The sequence below is a fragment of the Mercenaria mercenaria genome, chromosome 4, assembly GCF_021730395.1.
Source record: "Mercenaria mercenaria strain notata chromosome 4, MADL_Memer_1, whole genome shotgun sequence".
Classification (NCBI taxonomy): Eukaryota; Metazoa; Mollusca; class Bivalvia; order Venerida; family Veneridae; genus Mercenaria; species Mercenaria mercenaria.
This window is the reverse complement of record NC_069364.1, coordinates 12263264-12285886: the sequence shown is the minus strand read 5'-3', so window position 1 is coordinate 12285886 and position 22623 is coordinate 12263264. Positions and strand designations below refer to the sequence as shown.

At 37.4% G+C, this 22623-nt stretch overlaps 1 protein-coding gene across 2 annotated transcripts; it reads right to left on the bottom strand.

Moving 5' to 3' along the window:
* Nucleotides 1-1347: 1347 nt before the first annotated feature.
* Nucleotides 1348-22044, bottom strand: LOC123551024 (uncharacterized). 2 transcript variants are annotated; one of them, XM_045339630.2, is made up of 7 exons: nt 21849-22044; nt 8826-8989; nt 7530-7586; nt 5952-6103; nt 3886-4048; nt 3021-3276; nt 1348-2027 (listed from the first exon to the last, which is right to left on the bottom strand). In XM_045339630.2, exons 1-7 carry the CDS (start codon nt 21907-21909, stop codon nt 1918-1920), a joined length of 963 nt encoding a protein of 320 aa, XP_045195565.2. In that variant the 5' UTR covers nt 21910-22044; the 3' UTR covers nt 1348-1917. The 2 variants fall into 2 exon arrangements, with proteins under 2 accessions (XP_045195565.2, XP_045195567.2); XM_045339632.2 differs by lacking the exon at nt 21849-22044 and adding an exon at nt 13020-13170.
* Nucleotides 22045-22623: the final 579 nt, after the last annotated feature.

Sequence of the window (22623 nt, the reverse complement as noted above, 5' to 3'; positions counted from 1 at the left end):
GCATCGAAATAGTCGAGCGCGCTGTCTCCTGTGACAGCTCTTGTTAAGAAAAGTCATTTTAATGTTCAATTTGTGAGTATCTTTCCTGTTAACTTTCAGGATTTATTTACTCCTCTTACTGATTCACTTCCCATCCATTCCCACCTTTACCCTGCTAAATTTCTATAATGAAATTTTCCATCTTTCAATGTGGACAGTACCATTAACTGTGTAAAGGGGTGCTTACCAAAAAGATACTTACTGAATGGCGAACAGAAAAGATCATGATCTTGGTCTGCACTGGTCGCAAAGGCAGAATCACTTGCCGCCAGCAGGCTAAGCGCTAAATCAAAGCTACCGCTAGAAGCTTTATTGAAAATCATAAATGTCAAAACAACAGACATAACTGTTTCATACAAAGTTTATTCTTTGACATGTAGACATAAAAATTTACATATAATTTGAAAACTAGATACTTAAAACAAATACAAAATAAAGAATTTTTTTCTTGTCCAATAAGCATTCTGATAGAGGTTATATTGGTCAAGTTTTACAAAGAAAGCGTATGCATTTGACAACAACATTAATTTACAAAAAGGATATTACACGAGTGTATTTTCATACTGAATTTATTAAACAAGTTTAATAAAAAAATAAAATGCTGAGGCTCTGCCGAGCATTTTATCAATTTTAATCGACCAGTTTAATAAATTCAATGCGGAAAGACACAAAATTTAATTAATGTAATATTCTTTTTATCACGTAAGCTTTTCCTGCTGAAACATCAAATTTCTTCTTTCTTTACCTATTATAGACCAAGTAAATTTGACCAACGCCTCCTATACCTAAACAAAGAGCTATAAAAATAAATGTATTTTATATTTCTTTGACCTAAAACGACATCAATGTCTAAGCTTTATTATACCTACTAGTGTAATACCAAATTTATTTAAATTCAATGGCTTTATTTCACTTCCACGATGTCAAACATTTGATAAAAAGATGATATATTTAAGCTTTGGCCCTTTTTTGACGCCATACTTACATCCAGTCAACTGACAGCTCTTGTTTAAACATATCTTGCATAAGAAATGCTGAAAATGCAAGATCAGTTTCTTTAAATTTGTCCAAGAAAATTTCTATGTTTAGCAGCAAGTCATAAGAAGTTTGTAAAATTGTTATTACCTCCCTTCTGTCTATTTTGGTTCAACAGGATTGAAAATGAATTATTTTTAAAGCTTCAAGCAGTTTTAAAATTTTTTCTTGGCAGATGACAAGACAGTTGCATTTTTTTGTAAACGACTTTAAAACATTTTTCAAAGTGATTTACCTCTATTTAGTAACAGTTTTTTCAGTATATAAATTTCGTATGTAGTTCCACATAGGCATTGACCCGGAGCCGGCATTTGATTTTTCAGAAGTGATGTTTTCGAAACAATTTTTTTGGTGTAAGATATGCCGGAAAAGGCCCCTATTCACTATCTAAATAATTCCTTGGAAACGATGCTCCAGTATCCTGTAGCAAGTTGGGCCTCTACATGTATCCTTGTTTAGCTACATGTGAAGTGAAAAAATGACGAAAAATGTGACCACCTTGGCTAACTAGAAAAATGCGAAAAACTACGTTTCTGAATAAACTACACTGACAATGTCAAAGACATGTGCTTCGATAGGAACTGGTTTCGTCGTAAATTTAGCAGAATTGGAAGAAAACGTATGACAGTCGGATTTGCCGTAGAAAATATAATCCTAGTATCACAGAATGAATGCATTTTACTGCCTTGACACAGAACAGTACTACTGCAGTTTTTAAAACGCGCACAGTGGTTTTCCTAATGATGCACAATGGTTTTCTGATTATATATTATGCAGGTTAACAATATGTACATTATTAAGCATTCTTCCATTTGCTTGTAGCACTTTGTCACTGGATACTGCTTAAAGTGGTGTGATTTCACCATGCTGAACATCCGCCATTTCAACTGATGCTGGTACGTCACTGGCTGGTGCTGTATCAGCTTGTTCTGTTCCAGTTTCTTCCATTGGATCTGTAGTGATAAAAGGTAAATTGTGAAAAACTTGGAACTTAACAAAAAAACTTGTTAATTCTTGATATATATAAAAAAAATCATTAGGCAACAAAGTGCAGCTTGTTTATTTTATATCTGTTTAAAAACGTGAGCAACCATACCTCACTAAGGGTTTGTTTGACACTGGACTTGGCTGCTAGAAGTACTTTGAAATCATTACTTTGAACAAAGAGCTATAAAAATAAATGTATTTATACTTTTTTGCATTGAATTACCTTCTGTTGCGTTGTTGAAAGGAGGTAATTTGTGTTAAAACCCACAGAATTTCACAATGTGACATAATTCATATTTATTAAGCTACGTATTGCTGGAAAGAGAAAAATCTCTACTGTATTATATTTATGTCTCAAAGTGCGCTACAAATATCCAAAAAAAGAGAAATTCAAACCAAATGATCTGAGAACTGTTAGATGAACAACTGTGCTATCTGCCATTGCAGGTAACATACTGTGATTACTTTTTCATATTTTTAAAATATAAAATGGTTGGATTAGTAATAACAAAAAGCGTGCTATTCTACAGAACAGTATGAAAGCAGTGGTTTCTTTTGAGTGAACTGGGTTACTCTGTAAGTTCATTTTTCCTATCAAGTATATTTAAGACAGACTGTCTTGCATGTAAAAAAAGTTAAGAATTAAGTACAAAAAGCTATGTAATTCTAAAATTATTCAAAACAGAGTTGCGGTTCTTGCAGTTAACACTTTCTCCTAATTGCAGTCCATCGCTGTATGGAGTTTTATTAATTTCTCTTTCAATGATTAAACGTATCAATCAATATTGAGAAAGTGAAGAGTTGGGCTGGGGCTGGGGCTGGGGTTGGGCTGACCGTATACTACGAAACATTCTGCTGTATTTATGAAACAAATTTTCTAGTAAATCTGTTCATACATGCAAATTAATTGTTAGAACCAGACAAATTCGCAAATTTGAGTTTAATGAAGAGACAAATACCATATGCGTTATTATCATGCTGCTGTGATGTAGCCGCTTCGCTCGTGCCTTTTCTTTTCTGAAATGTACTGAAAGTGGGCGTGGTCTGTGTTGGAGGTGTGACATCTGATGCAGTGTTGTGACTAGCTGACGCCTGCTCCTCAGTTGTGGAAATGTGTGGGGGCGCTGGTGTCCTCCTTCGTTTAGAACGCCTTTCACGTGGCTGGGATATGTCTTCATCACGGCGTTGTGCTGTCGTCACCGACTTTTTATGATTCTTAGAAAAGAAATATCAATGGATTGAGGCTTGAATACTGTTTTATACACGGAAGCACTAGTTAGCCCTATTACTGTTGAACTTGTCGGTTATAAATAGCAATTAGTACATACGAAGGTACGAAATGCGCAAGTACTAATAGGTAGGCTTTCTCTGTGGTGATATTTGATGAAACTTTAGAATTCGAATACATTTGAACAACTGAATTATTTCTGTAGATGTATCTGGCTGTTAACAAAAACTGAATAGCGGTCTAAAAGTTGTTTTCAGACCTTGAAGTTCTCAGTAATTGTACTATGAAATAACTAATATCCGTAGGTATTATTTTTTTCGCGGAATTACCGAAAATGTAATCAAAGTCTAATTCATTTAATATTCAAAAGTTGAAATCGACGAATCCATATCCCTACAAAATAGCCGTTTTAGCCAACACCACAAAATTTCGTGTCCACGAAATTAAGCGATTTCACATTATCTCTAAATTAAAAGGACATGTGTTACGGATCCCATCCAAAAAGAAATAATGTAAATGATATACAACTGCTATTACGCTACATAGCTTACATTCTCCTTCCAGAATAGAAATTCAGAACTATTTGGATATGATACCTTTCCTATGTTATGGTATGTAAAACCGCAGAAAAGAATTTCTGACAGAAGGAATACCCAGGCGACTAAGATAACACTTGCGGCTGCTATAGCTAGGTTAAGCGCCTTGCGACCAGTCTCACACTTTTCGTCGTTGACCTCTTGTTGCAAACCGTCCTCATATCTAGAAATATAACATCGCATCACATATTTGAAATAACTAGTGCAGACAGATACACATTTTCAACTTTACTATTCGAAGAATTAAGTGAACTATCATCTGCTTTTCCTGGCATTGAGGTACACGTCGGTTAACTTTCAGGTAAATGTTTTATGGCAAGCGGCTCATGATCCTATATAATCGTCATACTACACATACGGATTGGAACTGTCAAGGGGCAGACAACTTTTACTCTCCTCATACGAACATATCTCGAAATGTTCCTTGATTCCCCAAACACCATGCCCCATGATCCCCCACCTATTAAATGGACGCCACTATGTTTGAAATGTACTTACGCCGTTCATTTCATACTCTAATGTCCCACTCAGCACTCCCCCCTCCATCCCCCAAAACAATTTAAAAAAGGCCAGAATAATTATGGTTTTTTTTCCCTTTACATTGCTCACACTAACTTTCGTCTCATCTTTCAAATCGTTTCTTACTTTTCCTCGTACACTCAAACACCCCATCCCCAATCTCACACCCCGCAAATACACACTTCTTTCAATTTTTTGTGTGTCGCCGCAAATCGTTGCTTCTTGGTACACTTTACGCACCCCTTTTAACACGCAACACACACTAGAATACGAAGGTAAAGAAAAGTCAGGAAAAAATTTCGCGCGATGTTTTTCTAACAACTCTTGTCTACTGTTGAAAAATCTCGTCTAGACCCAGTTCGCATGTTAGCTAGATAAATTATTTGTCATCCCAAGTGGGCCTCGTGTCAATACGAGCAGATCGACGAATTCACTGAACTGTACATAATTACATAATTCATTAATTAGTAATATACAGAGATCAAAGAGGGACATTACTGATGCGTTTAATTTTTAATTACGTTTATTTTTGAAGAACTTTCTAAACTGGTTAAATGAAAAGGTTGAAGTCCTAGAAAACAAGTAGGCCATAAGGCTTGAACACAACGAAACGCCAAAAGTTTTGTTCACGATGATCGGAAAGAGATATATAATACATTCTACATATGAGCCGTGCCATGAGAAAACCAACATAGTGGATTTGCGACCAGCATGGATCCAGACCAGCCTGCGCATCCGCGCAGTCTGGTCAGGATCCATGCTATTCGCTTTCAAAGCCTATAGCAATTAGAGAAACTGTTAGCGAACAACATGGATCCTGACCAGACTGCGCGGATGCGCAGGCTGGTCTGGATCCATGATGGTCGCAAACCCACTATGTTGGTTTTCTCATGACACGGCTCATATGACTAGCTAACTCCTGTGCACGACTTAAACGTAATAACTCCTAACCACATGGTATGACTTATTAACTCCTAGGTATACAATAACCCCATCGCTTGACGTAATAACTTGTACATAGGAGTTAGAATGGCAAACGTAGAGTTGGTAAGTCGGGAGTATGATTATGTGACCATGAGTTCATTCAGCATCTGTGTTACAGAATCCGTTTAAGCCGGTGCTCGGGGACGCAAGAGGTGTTGCACCATGAACAGATACAATCAAACCGAGTCTGCTACTGTTCGATTAGTAGCGTGCTATGCGTCAAAGGATCTTACAGATTTTATTTACAGCAGTTGCTGACATCAGTGCGCTTCTATAACATACCCCGTGTTGCATTAAACGCTTTTAGTGTTCAATAGATTCTGGTCATTATGTAGAATAAATTATGAAGGAAATAGAGATCTATTACGTGTACTGTAGTAAAGCTGGATACATTATAAGCGTCTGCTACACTAATTTGCTTCCTGTTGACGTTTGATATGAATAAATCAAGTGGAAAATGTTGAAATGATATAGTATTCCGAATTTTGAGGAGCAGTTGCTCATCGAATATACACGTTCTCGAACCTGCACACGTATGAAAGCTCTATCTCCCCAACACCTACCTGATATATATGCAGTCTCCTGGCCAGCTGTCGTATCTAATCACACCATTTACCGTGAACACCCGGAACAGGATTATTGCCATTGTGCCAGCGGTGTGTATGAAACTGCCCGCGACCAAGGCCAGAATGGCTATAATCAAATGTATGACCATCTGAAAAAGCAACCAACAACAATGAAAAGAGCCGCACCATGAGAAAACCAACATAGTGTATTTGCGACCAGCATGAATCCAGACCAGCCTGCGCATCCGCGCAGTCTGGTCAGGATCCATGCTGTTCACTTATGGTTCGCAAACGCACTATGTTGGTTTTCTCATGGCGCGGCTCAAATAACTTGTTTGTTTGTCATCAGGCTTTTAGTTATGTAACGTCGGTTAATTTTAAGCAGTATTCATGAATTCTGTACCGGTATCACTGACTAGTTTTCCGCAAGTCGCAGGTTCCAAACTCACAAATCTCGTGGAGAGTTTGCTCGCATACAGCTTCAGACTTGTACCTGTTGCGAAAAGCAGAACGTGGTGCCTGTCGAAGTGTCCGGTACACAATACGTCTTGCGTATACCTATACACTTCAAATAAAGTTAATATATTGTCAATATCTTTCAAATAAAGTTGGTGTTTTGTCAACATCTTTAAAATTACCGAGCGTAAATTTCTCCTACAATACACAGTTACTGCTTTTTTCTCAAGACAGTTGAAGTAAATGTGAAATATGCTTTTTATTATTAGGTATTTTTTCAAACTCTAGATCAAAGATAACTAAAATGTATTTTATGTTTAAGCTTCGTCAGTTTTTCACTCACTGATGGGTTTTCTTTTTGATTGGGTTTTTTTTTTGGCTTAGTTTTCGCCTAGTGACAATCAGTAAAAACACAACATGTAATAACAATATAGTGAGATGTAATTACTAGATAAAATCGTGAGTGAAACATGAAACGGAATGATAGATAGAGCAATACATATATCGTTTTTACCATGGTTTTAATTTTTTTGTGCAACCATGATCATAGTAATTTTAGTGGCAAGTATCGATCCTGATAAATTCGTTTCTGTTAAATTAGTTATCAGGGCATTGACAAAGACAGTTACAAAAAAAAATAATGTATTTTACAAATGTACACAATAAAAAAACTGATATGACTGTAATAATGACAATAATTGAGCCGTGCCATGAGAAAACCAACATAGTGGGTTTGCGACCAGCATGGATCCAGACCAGCCTGCGCATCCGAGCAGTCTGGTCAGGATCCATGCTGTTCGCTTTCAAAGCCTATAGCAATTAGAGAAACTGTTAGCGAACAGCATGGATCCTGACCAGACTGCGCGGATGCGCAGGCTGGTCTGGATCCATGCTGGTCGCACACCCACTATGTTGGTTTTCCCATGTCGCGGCTCATATTTCTATAATCTGCTTATTGTCATGGCCCAATTCGTTCTGAACTTGCGATAAGCGTAAGCAAAAAATGGGATCCTAAGATATACTATGACTGTTATTTGGAAGACTTGAACTAACTTTCACCAAAGAATAATGATTATTTTCATGTCTGAAGGAAATATGTAAAAGAATAATGCAACTTACTGGAACTTTTTCGAAGAACAGAGATGCAGTTATACCAGTAAGACCGGGAACCACATACTGAAACGAGAACAAGTTTTCCTTACAGAAGAATAGACATTTCTAACGTAAACGTAAATCGGAAACGGATTACTGAATCCGTAAATGTTATTTGCAAATAATGGTCTAAGGGAGATACTATTATATTACTATTGGATGAAATTGTCTCCCATAGACCACAAATTAGCCTAAAATTTTATGGAATCAGTATTCCGTTTCATAATTACGTTTACGTTAGAACAAGAACAAGAACAAAGTTTATTTTGTAAATAAAGGCCTCCGGCCCATAATACAATATTACAATAAAACAAATATAATGATACGAGTTGTGCACAGAAATGTAACTATTCATTATCCTTTAGCTTCATAATAGCGTTAACATAAAAAGCAATGTATTTAATTCTATCATCATTTAAAGATTGCATGAGATTAATAAAATGAGGGAATTCATTTCTACCAGCATACCAGGAATATATAAAAATTTGTCTTTCTTGCCTATATTTGTAACATTTAAAAATACGTGGAATTCATCTTCTATGCATTCAATATCAAAATTAATGAAACAGTATCTACATATTCGATCTTCTCTTGGAATTGCAAAATGGCGACCAGTCTCAATAGCAAATTTATGGCTAGAACATCTAAATCTTGCAAGTGATTTTCTAACATAAAATGGTAAGTTCAAGCACAAATACCTTTCGGGATTTAAACAAGTTTAAAAATGTTTGTATGTATCACGAGTCGAGCTATGAATATTATCATGCCACATTTGATTCATACAGTCAATTAATCTATCTTTGTTTAAAGACACAAATAAAATTGCTAACATCACCGACCTCTTGACTTAGCCATACAAAACCAAAGCCATAGCGATACAACAAATTTTTGACAGCGCTAGCCCAATTCTGTCTTCCTATTTCATCGTGCCTTTTCAACATATATAACAATTTTTGGGTAACAATTAGAAAGGTCTAATAATCGCCCTTTTCTTCGAAAGGTGCGAAAATTACAAACTGAAGCAGTTATATTTTTCCGACTGTTTGTTCATAATGTATGTTGTTTGACAGGAGATATATAAACGAACATGTCGTATTTAATGTGTATTTGCAATATAGATCAATATGTTAAAGAACTATGTAACATGAACTTTAGTATAGGTCGACAGCAACGCTGATAGACAGCGTGTTGTCAAGCCAGATTTCACTCATAACCTTCTACTATTTAGGTCTTTTAATGTATAAGAAAATGTTCAAATCTTACAACGAAACCGAACGCCCAGCCTTTCAGTATAAGTTCTCCATACCAATCATCTGTCGGCTTACGTTTGTGTATTCGGTGATGTTCGTCCATGTAGGTACTGTCCTTGTAGAACAGATCAATACCGTCTTGTCCGGCATAGTACAACAGAACAGCAGTTGCGGCACCTTAAACAACAGGAAATAGAATAAACTGCTGAAAACTAATTTTTCTAACAACATTCCATGTATTTTTCAGCAACGGGAAAAGAAGTTGTTTTTAAACGTAACAGTAGATAGGGCACCTACGGGGTATGATTGTTGGATGACACGATGGTAGGATGATATGTTTGTGATGGTAGGATAGTAGGATAGAGAGAGAGAGAGAGAGAGAGAGAGAGAGAGAGAGAGAGGAGAGAGAGAGAGAGAGAGAGAGAGAGAGAGAGAGAGAGGGAGAGAGAGAGAGAGAGAGAGAGAGGGAGAGAGAGAGAGAGAGAGAGAGAGAGAGAGAGGGAGAGAGAGAGAGAGAGAGAGAGAGAGAGAGAGAGAGAGAGAGAGAGAGAGAGAGAGAGAGAGAGAGTGAGAGAGAGGGAGAGAGAGGAGAGAGAGAGAGAGAGAGAGAGAGAGAGAGAGAGAGAGAGAGAGAGAGAGAGAGAGAGAGAGAGAGAGAGAGAGAGAGAGAGAGAGAGAGAGAGAGAGAGAGAGGAGAAGAGAAGAGAGAGAGAGAGAGGGAGAGAGAGAGAGAGAGAGGGAGAGGAGAGAGAGAGAGAGGAGAGAGAGGGAGAGAGAGGAGAGAGAGGAGAGAGAGAGGAGAGAGAGAGAGAGGAGAGGGAGAGAGAGTGAGAGAGAGAGGAGAGAGAGGGAGAGAGAGAGAGAGAGAGAGAGAGAGAGAGAGAGAGAGAGGGAGAGAGAGTGAGAGAGAGAGGGAGAGAGAGGGAGAGGGAGAGGGAGAGAGAGAGAGAGAGAGAGAGAGAGTGAGAGAGAGAGGGAGAGAGAGGGAGAGAGAGAGAGTGAGAGAGAGGAGAGGAGAGAGAGAGAGAGAGAGTGAGAGAGAGAGAGGGAGGAAGAGGAGGGAGTAGGTAGAGAGATGAGAGAGAGAGAGAGAGAGAGAGAGAGAGAGGAGAGAGATGAGAGAGAGTGAGAGAGAGAGGGAGAGAGAGTAGAGGAGAGGAGAGAGAGGAGAGAGAGAGGGAGGAGAAGGAGAGAGGGGAGAGGAGGAGAGGAGAGAGAGAGGAGAGAGAGAGGAGGAGAGATGGAGAGAGGAGAGGGGAGAGAGTGAGAGAGAGAGGGAGGGAAGAGGAGGGAGTAGGAGTGGAGAAGAGAGATGAGAGAGGGAGGAGAGAGTAGAGAGAGGAGGGAGGGAAAGAGGGAGGGAGTAAGGTAGTAGTAGAGAGAGAGGAGAGGAGGAGAGAGAGAGAGAGGAGGAGGGTAAGAGGTGAGAGGAGGAGGAAGGGTGAGGAGTAGAGGAGTGAGGAGGAGGGAGAGAGAGTGAGAGGGGAGGAGTAGGGTAGTGTAGGATAGAGAGAAGGAGAGAGAGAGGAGAGTGAGTGAGTGAGAGAGGAGGGAGGGGGAAAGAGGGAGGGAGTAAGGTAGTAGGATAGAGAGAGAGAGAGAGAGAGAGAGAGTGAGGGAGAGAGGGAGAGAGAGAGAGGGAGGGAAAGAGGGAGGGAGTAAGGTAGTAGGATAGAGAGAGAGAGAGAGAGAGAGGGAGAGAGGGAGAGAGAGAGAGGGAGGGAAAGAGGGAGGGAGTAAGGTAGTAGGATAGAGAGAGTGAGGGAGGGAGGGAGAGAGAGAGAGAGGGAGGGAGTAGGGTAGTAGGATAGAGAGAGAGAGAGAGAGAGTAGGGCAGTAGGATATCGCTAAACGATGCTAACAATATTGCCATTCCGCTATCGCTATCCTACCACCGCTGTCCTACCATCCTATTACACTACCGTCTTTATCCTACTGTCCTACAATCATACTATCTAATTATAGACTAGGTTCCGATGCACTAAGACTCAAAAATTTGTTATGATAATACGCTACTGTATTTAAATTTGAGTAAAAGTAATATTTAATTGCAGTAGATTCCTTGTTTTACGTGTCCTCACTGATCATGTGTGTTTGTTATTTTTGAAATGTGATCTCATGTTTATGAAATGTTCATACTGAGAAGTTATTAATAAAACTTATTTTAAACTTGAAACTTCATTGTAGTGACATTTGAATATCATTAAAATTAGCTTTAGGTCAATGTATAATAAGTTTGTCTGTGGGTTGTTCAATAAACACCGAGCGGCGATTTTCTCAAAATTCTTTTACAATTCTGTTACAATTTCAAGGAAAGAACGAAGACTCTTGTACAGACTATTATTTTGAGTTGAGGATATAGCAAAGACTCAAATCGCGATAAACGAAGTCCGTGTACATGAATCTTTTAAGTTCTTTACATGGACCTCTTGGACGAAAATATTGATTTCATAGATCAATAGGTGTCTGTATGATTTAGACATGGAATTAAAGCTCACTGATTGAACAATGCGGCTGAATAGAATGTCTAAATGCGGCATATACTAGTAACCGAATCGAACAGTCTTGATATATATAATTCCCATGAACTTGGCCAGAGCAGCCAGAGTAGCCAGGGTTAGGGTTAGGGTTAGGGTTGGTTTCTGGCTACTCTGGCTGTTCTGGTTGCTCTGGCTTAATTCCCACACATTGATATATATCAAAATGTGGTCCTGTTATATTCTGCTTCGATTTTGTTATATTTTTTATGTAAACAAGTAGACAAAATAGGGAAGCCTATTCCACGGCGCATCTTAGGCGCAAAAATAAAGCGGATCGATGTGACATCTACGCGTAATCACGTTTTAAGGTATCCGGTCCACAAATAAACAGTTTCTATATAAGAGTGCTATTAAAATATACCAAATATTGATGCCTGGTAAGCTCATATTTTGGTATCATCTGAAAGTATATTGACTACTGAAAAAGAAAATATAAATTACATGACAAAAATATGTTATAGAGTTTTTATTTTTTACTTTTATTCAACAGGAATCCAGTTATTACAGTGTATAAGAGTAAAAAAAAAAACATGACTATAGTGATTCGTGCATATTATTCTGGTCGTCTTATTTCCTTATTCTTGTTCATCAGACACAACACCAAAACCCACTGGGTCACCAGAAATTGAAATATTATCTATTTGTGGATCGGATACTTTATAAGTGTTAAAATAGTCTAATGAGTCATTTTGCACGCCTAATAATCAATGCAGTGTGTGAATTAGGTATTATACCGTTCTGTTGTATCTTTTCCCAGTTCGGGAATGTCTTTTAGATAAAATAGCGCAAATTTTGTAGCGCTCTTTCTCGACGTCTGTATGATATGGTGGCTGATTTCTGCCATTTCGCGTTTTCGTCCCGCGACCCCGCCAAGCGAAAACACGAGAATTATCAAGTTAAAATGGCGGGGGCGCGGGGCGAAAACTCGCTATTTAGCGTGGGCGCGGAGCGAAAAATCGCTGTTGAGCGGGGTCGCGGGGCGAGATTTAGTAACTGGTATGTCGGGGGCGCGAGATGAAAACACGATAATTAGCGCTGCTTAAACGTAGAGTTTTCGCACCGCGTCCCGACATCCAGTTACTAAATCTCGCCCCGCGCCCCCGCTAATTATCGTGTTTTCGCTTCGCGCCCCCGCTAAATAGCGAGTTTTCGCCTGGCGCCCCCGCCATTTTATCTTGTTAATTTTCGTGTTTTCGCTCGGCGGGGTCGCGGGGCGAAAACTCGCTATTTAGTAGGGGCGCGAAACGAAAACACGATAAATAGCGGTGTCGAGGGGCGAGATTTAGGAACTGGAATGTCGGGGGTGCGGTGCGAAAACTCGACGTTTAAGCAGCGCTAATTATCGTGTTTTCATTTCGCGCCCCCGACATACCAGTTACTAAATCTCGCCCCGCGACCCCGCTAAACAGCGAGTTTTCGCTCCGCGCCCCCGCTAAATAGCGAGTTTTCGCCCCGCGCCCCCGCCATTTTAACTTGTTAATTCTCGTGTTTTCGCTTGGCGGGGTCGCGGGGCGAAAACGCGAAATGGCAGAAATCAGCCACCATAGTATGATGCAAAATCATACGTCAACGTTGCGTCAATATTGCCGTGAGCGATCGAAATATGCATGTTTTCTTTTTTCAATAAGAATGTTACTGAACATGATAATTCATAAAAAAAAACTTACCTAACACGGCAACTGTAAGAGACAACATTATTCCTGTAACACGATAAATTGTCGTCCCCATTTTGTTATCCAAAAGTTTGTTTCTCTCCGTTTAATTTGCAACACTGTTAACAACATCTATCAAATTATGACTACCAGACCGTAGACTAACTATTGTGAAAACGAATATGTGCATTAAAGCATTGAAATTTTTGTAAATGCTATTTAGTAACGAATACAGAAGTGTACGGAGGACGTCCTTGTTCAAGCGGCAAAGTATCCCGTATCGATTTTGTGTTATCTCAATCGCGTCGCGTCTAACTCGACCTTTTTTATTTCTTTTCTATGACATATTAAAAGCTTATATTTTTGAAATGAATTCAAAGCAGTGTGACAGACATAACTTATATATATATATATAACATATGGAAACGTATATGCCTTCGGAACGAGACAAAATATCTAGGATGTCCTATCTGTGTTTCCGTACCATTTATTAATAAGTATTTTTTTTAAAGGAATCATCCCTACAAATGCATTTTATATCCATGATAAATACAACGTAATGTTAAAAGAATTATAGTCTTGAATGAAGGCGTTACAGAATTTTGTTATCTTCTTTTTGTTAATTGTGTTAAAAAGTAAATAATAAATGGTATTTATGTACATCTTCTACAAACTAAGCTGTTTCTTGTACTAATATCTAATATTTTGATAGTAAAACACTGTATCTCCGCGCGCTGTGCATTTCTAAAAAGTTCGATGTTAACTAACAGTGTAGCAGTTCAGAAAAAATCAGTATTGACCAACAACAAACATAATTAAAACATAAATGATTTATAGGCTATATCTCCCCTTTAAAAACATCATTATTCTTAGTTTGTTTCGGATAAGCAAATACTGGGACATAAAACAGACTACTATTTATGACATGGTTTTATGTTTTAATACTGTGCAATGTCAGTTGAATGTACACCATATATACGGTACTAGGTTAAAGTTTGTATCTGTTTTAAAGCCACGTTTCAGTTTAGATAATGGTAAATATTCTTTGGGAACTGGGGGTGGGGGGAAGGATGGGAAGGCATTTTGTATTCGTTTTACAGTGCATGTAATCGAGTTCTTACTGCAAACATATGCATTAAAGATCTGAAATACAATTAAAGTATTACAATGAATTAATTGAATATTGCCTTTTGACTAAAGTTAATTGTATTTTCTACTGTTTGAAAATCTGACGTCAACCAGCAATATGACAACTTATATCACATGAAAAACTATGCCTGTATTACTGACCATGTTTTACCGCACTGGTTTACATTCCTAATACGAACGAACATTATTTACAATTACGAACTGTTTAAAATCAGAAAATGTTGACATATGATTTTTGAAAATTATACCTTCTTCAACAGTCTCTATATGCAAATGGTGACCTGATAACAATCATCGTTATAAAATCGATATTCTATCGAGCTAGATCTTGCAGCTCCTTAACGTATAGTAACGTCAAAAACGTCGTAAAAACAACCATTTGTAAGTAAAAGAGACGTCTATGAATGTTATATTGTGCGACGAATCAAATTTATATGTTAAAATTGCAAGAATAGAATAAATGTTCTCTTTTCATTTGTTTTATTTTGTTTTAAAATGACATGCAGTAATTGTCGATTGTTAAAAAACTTTCTGTTTTTAGTGGAAGTACACTTTTAAAGTGTGTTTTGATAATATTACGCATAAGTGTGTACTGTTTTAAAGCTTATGCGTAGTACTGTTGATAAACATAAACATGTTAATGCTATTTTTACATATATGTAGAAATTATTCATATTTTCAAATATAAATTTTAGGTCTTCATTTCCAGGACAAACAAATTAAATGGATTATGCGTAATCAAATATCACCCAGGCAACGTGGAGTAGTAATAGAAAATGCAACGAAGTTTTAGTTACAATGGTTAATTTGTCGAAGTAAAATTGAGAAACCATATGTATTGGATGAAGAAACATTTCCCTATAATTGTTTATCTAAAAGGCCAATACGTGAGCTTTTACATATCTTGTCACATAACCTTTTGATGAAAGTACAAGAGTATGTCAATGAATAAGCTACGAAACGAAATATAAACGAAGTATGTTGTTATTTGCTTCGTTACATCCCCTTTATATGGATGTTTTACATATCACAGAGCCGTATGGCTGCTGTAAAAAGTATTCTGTACTTGGTGTTCTGCTCCTACAGAACAGGGGCTATAGGGCGTAAGGGCCGTTGCGCATTTCATCACATCTCATGAACTGGCTCATTCTTTATTTTACTTGTTTGCGTCCTGTGCTTCCAACGTATCCTGTTATAAATTATATAATAATGGTTGTTTAGGACTAGAAGTTTGGGAATTCAGCATACAGTGTGAATTTTATCTTGCGAACTTTAAAATTATAATCTGAAGTGAGGTAATTAGTAGCCAAATCTTGTTCAGTTGGTAGACTTTAGTTTGCTTATCTTACTGTGTTTAACATCGTAACGATATAATGCAGGCCATATAGCGACTTTTCAGCTTTTATGTTGATTGATTGACCCACGTGACTTCCATGCATTATTTACGGTATGCGGGCAACCTGCATTTGAACTGAAACATTACATTCCAAGTGAGATTTCAAACCCACACCGGTTAGTAATTCAAAGTCAGTGACCTTGTGCACTCGGCCAAGTGGGACCTTGTAAGGGTTTCTTAATGTGAAATATTAAATTGGCGTAGGTGGCAAATGATACGTCATGTCTGCTTTAACTGAAACATGCTTGAATGAAATTGTTGCATTGCCTTTCCAGGATTCTGAGATGTCTTAGAAAACTTAAGTTTATGGAACTGGGTAACACGTTGCCAGTAAGCACGAATGCGTGAAACAGTGATACTATATATATAGGTTTAGTTCCAGTTTGTACATCGTTATTTTACAATTCTACATACAAGTGGCTTCAGGATGGAATGAACAAAGTGAACTGTGCGGTAATTACTAATTTTTCACGTTAAACAAGACTTTCTACACATGCATTCAGAGGGTGCGAATTAACAAGAAAGCTTTTTAGTGATTCAGACCGATGACATGGCTGGTTTTATGTATGCATAATTTATATATTTTATATTTCTTTGTGTTTTAAGCTATTTATATCTCTGAAGGAATGCCCAAAATATACTTTGACCTAATGTCTTTGTTTATGCGCATGCGCAGAAGGAAGTGTTAAGGGGACCGAAACTACAGCATCCTTAAATCCTTCCAAACGATGTCCAGTTCAATGTACAATTTTCAACGTTCATGAGTCAGAAGTTTTACGCTGAAAATCCATCATCCGAAAATTGATCCAGTCAATCTGCGGCAGTCTTTCGAAGAATTTCAGGCAAACAACTGAACTATGCATTTGAAACAATATCATTAATCACAGTATTTTCCAAATGCATAATCCAGGAAGAACCTGTACGATACAAAGACGTCAACTGCTTCAGCCTTCTTAGAATATAGCCTTCTACACATTTAAGAAGCTCGCCATAACACAATAACTTTTCAACGCTAAATTCCAATTATGTCATACAATATATGACGTTACTAAATAATCTCGAGCGATCAAGTGCATAGGCGGCACATGTGGGCTCTCTTACGCATAGCTACCACAACAATAATTAATTAAGTAAATATTGAAGCGAACCGAGTCCCGAATTTAAAGAGGATAAAGCAAATTATCTGTCGAATGTGCCAGTCTGACTAGATTTACCTGGATAAAATTTAAATCAAAGGCGGGAATGGTTCAGTTTACTTTAACTTTGAGCCCAGACCTAAATCTTTAATAGTTAATTTGTTTCCTTTATAACATATCGATACAGCTACTTTAAAAGAAAACGTGTAAAAAGGGATTTTTCTATCATTGACAAAAACAAACAACCTTGACGTTACCGGTTACGGAAGGTGCGTTTATATTTATAAATTTGAAATTTTGGCTTCTTACATAAAGTGTCTCAGCTGGCTGAGAAGTGACCTATAGGCCTACTCATATTACTCATATAACTCATCAAAGATGAACCCTACTATTTTGGTAAAGGAATAATTTTTTTCTCAAAATTTTTACACAGAAACGCACCAGAGGCCACAATTTCATACCTGTATTTCAAAATTTTCAAGGCGGAGAGCCCCCTGACCACCACTCCCCCCCACCCACAACATCAAGAGAGGAGTAACCCCTCCATTATTAGATCTGTATTAGACCAAAACCTGCACCGGGAGCCACCATTTTATGCCTGTATTTCAAAGATTTCCAGGGGAGAGCCCCATGACCCCACTAAAATGAGGGGATTACACCCACTAATAAATGCACCAGAGGACACCATTTCATTCCTCCAACACCTGTGTTTATGTATAGGGCGGCTTGACACATAAAGTATGTGCTCTTCACCACTGTACCTATGAGTCGTGCAAGACCACAACAACAGCCCCTTAAATATGACTAAAAATAGAGTTTTTTTCATCATATGTTCCGCCACACTCCGTGAAACTCGAAAGTTGCCGAATATGAATGTACGGTACGGGTACGATATGGAATTAGGAACAACCAAAAAGGCGGTCTCCACTAAAAGGGAGTAACTCCGAGTTACTCTGCCGAAACATGACAACACTGCGCATGGTCTACCGGAACGCGCCAGAACGCCAGAACGAAAGAACGCCAAGACGACGTTTCTTATGGCGCCGTTTATAAGTGTCGTTCTTTCGTTCTGTCGCGTTGCATTCTTCGTTATATCGTTTTGGCGGGGGCGCCAGAACGTGGGAACGAAACAACGCCAAAAGAGGAAAACGTCGTTCTTTCGTTATGGCGGGGGCGCCAGAACGACAACGAGACAACGCCAAAAGAGCAAAATGTCGTTCTTTCTGGCAGAAATCAGCCACCATAGTTATCTCAAGTAAGAAAAATGTGACTGCTTACGTGACTTTATCAATGGTTGCAATAACATCTATCAATCTATATCCAGATCTGAATACATAAATACTTTTAGCAATACGCGCAGTTTAAATTTGCTTTGCCAAAATTAGATGTTTAATCTGACTAAAAAAATGTTAAGTTTCCCTTGTAATTTGTGCATAGATACATTAATCAAAAACTTGCCAAAATGTTGATGCAGACACAATGCATTAAATTAAACAATGACGAAGATTTCAAATACGATTACAACAAAAATAAAAAACCTTGTATACCTTTAAAGTGCGAGGTATCAAAAACTTACCAAAATGCGGATGCAGACGCAATGCATTAAACTAATGCATTGACAAAGATTTCAAATACGATAAAAAAAAACAAAAAAAAAAAAACAGTATACCTTCGTTCCATTCATTGCCTATGTAATCTTGACGTTGTGGAGAATATTAAATGCATAATAAATAAATAGTTAAATAATCATAGCGACTGTTTTGCACACGGTTCGAATATAGGATTTTTTTCACGTGTGTAGCAGTTAGATGCAGTTACCCAAACTGCCATGATAGTGTTAGGGCCCTTTGGCGTGAACGGGTCTTGGCAGTTGTACAATAAAATATATCATAGAATGACACAGTGTTTCAGTGACACAAATATTTTGAAACATAACCATATATCTACTGTTACTATTGATGTCTAATGTACGAAAACAGGGAGTATAGTCACGGTGTAGAGCAATTCACAGAACTCTGATTCTTCAACGTTCTAAGTCTCAGCCGTGCTAGAGCGATACACAATTTCATGGTCAAGTTAATTAGGACTCTTAATTGTAAACAAAGTATACGAAAAATGGTTGTATTCCTCAAAATATCCTGGGCTGCTCGAGTTGCAGTTTTTGCTTTGAGACAATGTCACGATCCCTGCCATTAAGCATGAGCGGTGTGCTAAACTGATTTTAAATGATTACCTCCGTAATCTGTAGTACAAATGTGACAAACAAAATAGATTAACGCTGGAATATAGCAAGAGAACGCATCTCTTGCCTAAAACATTCACTAAATCTCAATTTTCTTGGAGATGGAGACCCCCTCCCTCGCCTACATCATACTCGCAGCATCGCTGCTTCGTTCGTAACTATGCTGCTCATATCTAGCGCACAGTTTAAACCCATCCAGGTACGCTTCAGTTAGTGACTGATTCATTACCTCCTACAGCCTAACCCCGCTTACACAATTTTTATTGCATATTTGGCATTTTTATTTTTTCACTTTTTCGGATAATCTGCAGGCCCGGGCCTGCAGTGCCTTATAGAAGCTACGCCACTGAATTATCTATATAAAGTTTGAATTGCTAGAAATCACATTTTAAGGAATAACTTTTTTTTATGTTTTTGTGTGTGTGTGTGTGTTTTTTTGTTGTTGTTGTTGTTGTTTTGCGTTCAACGTGTTTTTGGTTGAATTTTCAATATAGCTACGTACTGCCCTGTTTGTAATAGAAGTAAATGTTTCGTATAAGTACTTCTTGGTGAAAAAAACACAAAAAACACTTGTTTTATATGATCGAAAATGAAAGTAACTGACGCGCTTGAACAGGCTTCTTTTATCTAGCTGAAGAACAAAATACCCATTCGAAAGGTCATATGAGCCGCGCCATGAGAAAACCAACATGGTGCATTTGCGACCAGCATCCGCGCAATCTGGTCAAGATCCATGCTGTTCGCTAACGGTTTCTCTAATTGCAGTAGGCAGTTGACCAGATTCCGCAGATGCTGGTCGCAAATGCACTATGTTGGATTTCTCATGGCGCGGCTCATATTTTTATTTTGTCTATAGGTTTACCATGCCTATCAATAGCACAAAACTATTTTAACATGCCACTTTGGATTTCACTGAACGGCCGAGCATGAGATATAAAGACGCGAGGATGGAATTGAAAACTTGGTATTATGTTATTATAAAGAATAAAGGCAATTACGAGTATTAATTTGGTTAACGTAGTCCCATATATAGGCGGTTGTCTCAAATTGAAATATGTATATTTTAAATCATTAATTGCAATGAGGAATAATGTTTTACCTTAATTGAACGGTCACTGAAAATAGTGAGCACCAGGCAGTACACAAATATGTATTCATGCTATTTAAAAACAACCTTTTAACAGACTGTTATCATGCGAATTGCGAACCTTTGATACGATTATAAACAACAGTAACCGATAATGAAAATGAGTTTAATGGGTTGCGCGCATCTCCGCTGTCCCCGCCTCCATTACGATATCTACGGCTGAAACAATGACTTGAGACATGTATTTATTTTACGTCAATGCTAACGGGTAAGTACAGACACATTTTCAGAAAAAAAGCTGAAAACCTGAAACGGAAATAACTTTAATTTGAAGTAAAATGTTAATCAGTTCGTCAAGAATACACATGTTGGAATTTTAATTCCTTCTGTATTCAACATAAAATATGACGTCGCTACTGTGAGCACCCAAATGGTTGTATGACGCTCCATCTGAAATTGACGTGCGAATAACTTATTTGAAGTAAAATGTTAATTCAGGGTCTCGTAAAGGATACTCATGTTGACAAATTTGTTAATTTTCCATGTCTGTTATTCAACAATAAATATATCTGACGTCGCTAACTGTGAGCAAACCCCCAAATGACGTTTGTATGGACGCCTCCATCTTGAAATTGACGTCGCGTCATTTTACAATGCAAGTCTATGGGAAAAAACATAAAATCTTGATTTTTAACTTCATTTTACATTTTTTAAAAAAAATGAAAAAGGTGCCTAGAGATATTAACCGTCTGGTATTAACGATGTCCTTTTTGACAATTTTATATACAGTATAGATAAATTATCGGAGGTCCAAAATTAGGTGGGACAGACTATAGTTTATAATTACACAGTTAATAACACATATGACCGCCCGTTGTGGTATTTTAAACAATATTCTTTATATATTTCATTACAGGTCACGGAAGTGATATTCTAACAGTCCCGGCATCACGACTTATTTTTTCCGTTTTGGTGTATAATTGGTACTTTTCAAAATTTGAATGCCCACTTAAAAGTAATAAAAGCTGTTAGAATGTCACATAGTGTATATTTAAACGTCTTGTTTACATGCAAGCAGTGAATCAAGGTTTTAACATTGAAAATTTCTGAATAGCTTAAAGTGTTGTAAGTTTTAAAATTGTTTTGAAAGGCAATGAATGGTTGAGCAAGACAGTTTTTTGCTATAAAACCAACGGCCTTTGAAACAACGCAAATACATGGAAGGACCATAGATAGGCTGGTCATGAAATTGTAACTTGAAACCAAGTCGACTGATGAAAAAAGGATGTATCAGATACATGAAAAATAGAGAAAAAAACTATTCTCAAAGTCTGGTTCGAACAATAGCAATCAATTGACTGATACAGTATTTAGAAAAACACACATAAAGGTGAATCAAAAGCACGTAAACATCTAACAATGAAAAAACGAAACTACATTTTACCAACGAAAACAACCGTGCCATATAATTACATTATATCAGTTAGTGCAGTCGGCAAGTGATTCTGTCATTGCAACCAGTGCAGACCAAGATCAGCAAGCACTGTTCACTATTCAGTCAGTACATTTTCAGTGAAAACCACTTCCAAAAATAAATGGTACTGGCCATAATAAATGATGGCCGAGTCCATTTTAGAAATTTAGCAGGGTAAAGGTTAAAATCCTTGGTATATGTTAAGTTTCACCAAAAAGTCAATACAAATTTTGTTTTAATAAAAGTCATCTGAGAAAATAAATTTTAAGTATTTTTTATTTAGAATCATAAATAATAGATTTTAAAAATTATTAGGAAGACGTTAAGATGTTACATTAAGTGTAAAACATGAAAACTCACCTAACAAAGCAACTGTTAAAGACAAGAATATCCCAGTGACACGATAAATTGTAGTTCCCATTTTTGTATTATCCTTCAGTGTTTTGCGTTTTAAGTTTTCTATAGTATCTGGGTCTTAAGCCTATAAATTTACTTCAGGTTTATAGCAATCAGACCGTAGCCCGTGTATATCCAGTCTTAAATAACATACCATACGTATTCATTTTCACTTAAACCCATGATGTATTATAAAGGCAATTGAATTTTTTTGAGAAGACATCTTATGCATAGTGTATGGATGAGAGAGATATATAACTGTGCGGAAACGGTCAAAAATCAACTTAATGAGCCGTCCATATGAAATTTAATACCGCTTAAGGTAAGAAAGGTAATGTATGTTTTAATATCGTAGCTTACTAGCCACAATGACAATATTCAATATTGTATTTAAAGTGGGTTTTTTTTCCCGAAAACGCGAACAGTTGATTAAAAAGGGTATGAGCAGTACCACACGTGTCTTGGGCATATTTTCTGGAAATAGAAGATTGGCACTAAATTAATACAGCGACAAGCATGAATCTTGTCCATTATCATTGTTGTTATATGCTTGCTTTGTTTTGTTTCGTTCTAACGTAAGTTCGACAATATTTTACTGGAAATGGGGAGCGTTATTGAAATGAGAACATCCACAATTTACTTCACTCCCAATTAGCAAGCACTATACAATGTGTACATAATTGAGCGAGTACAGTGCTCTTGGTTATCCCGAGTCAAAAAATGTTGTATTAAAAAGTTA

Bases quoted from the DNA above. Each gene is read 5' to 3' on its own strand.
- LOC123551024 (XM_045339630.2), bottom strand. From the start codon at position 21,909: ATGGGAACTACAATTTATCGTGTCACTGGGATATTCTTGTCTTTAACA. The intron at 7,587-8,825 runs GTAAGATTTGAA...TTCTCGTTTCAG, and splicing joins GCTGGGCGTTCGGTTTCGTT to TATGTGGTTCCCGGTCTTAC. The intron at 4,049-5,951 runs GTAGGTGTTGGG...TTATATTTCTAG, and splicing joins GGAGACTGCATATATATCAG to ATATGAGGACGGTTTGCAAC.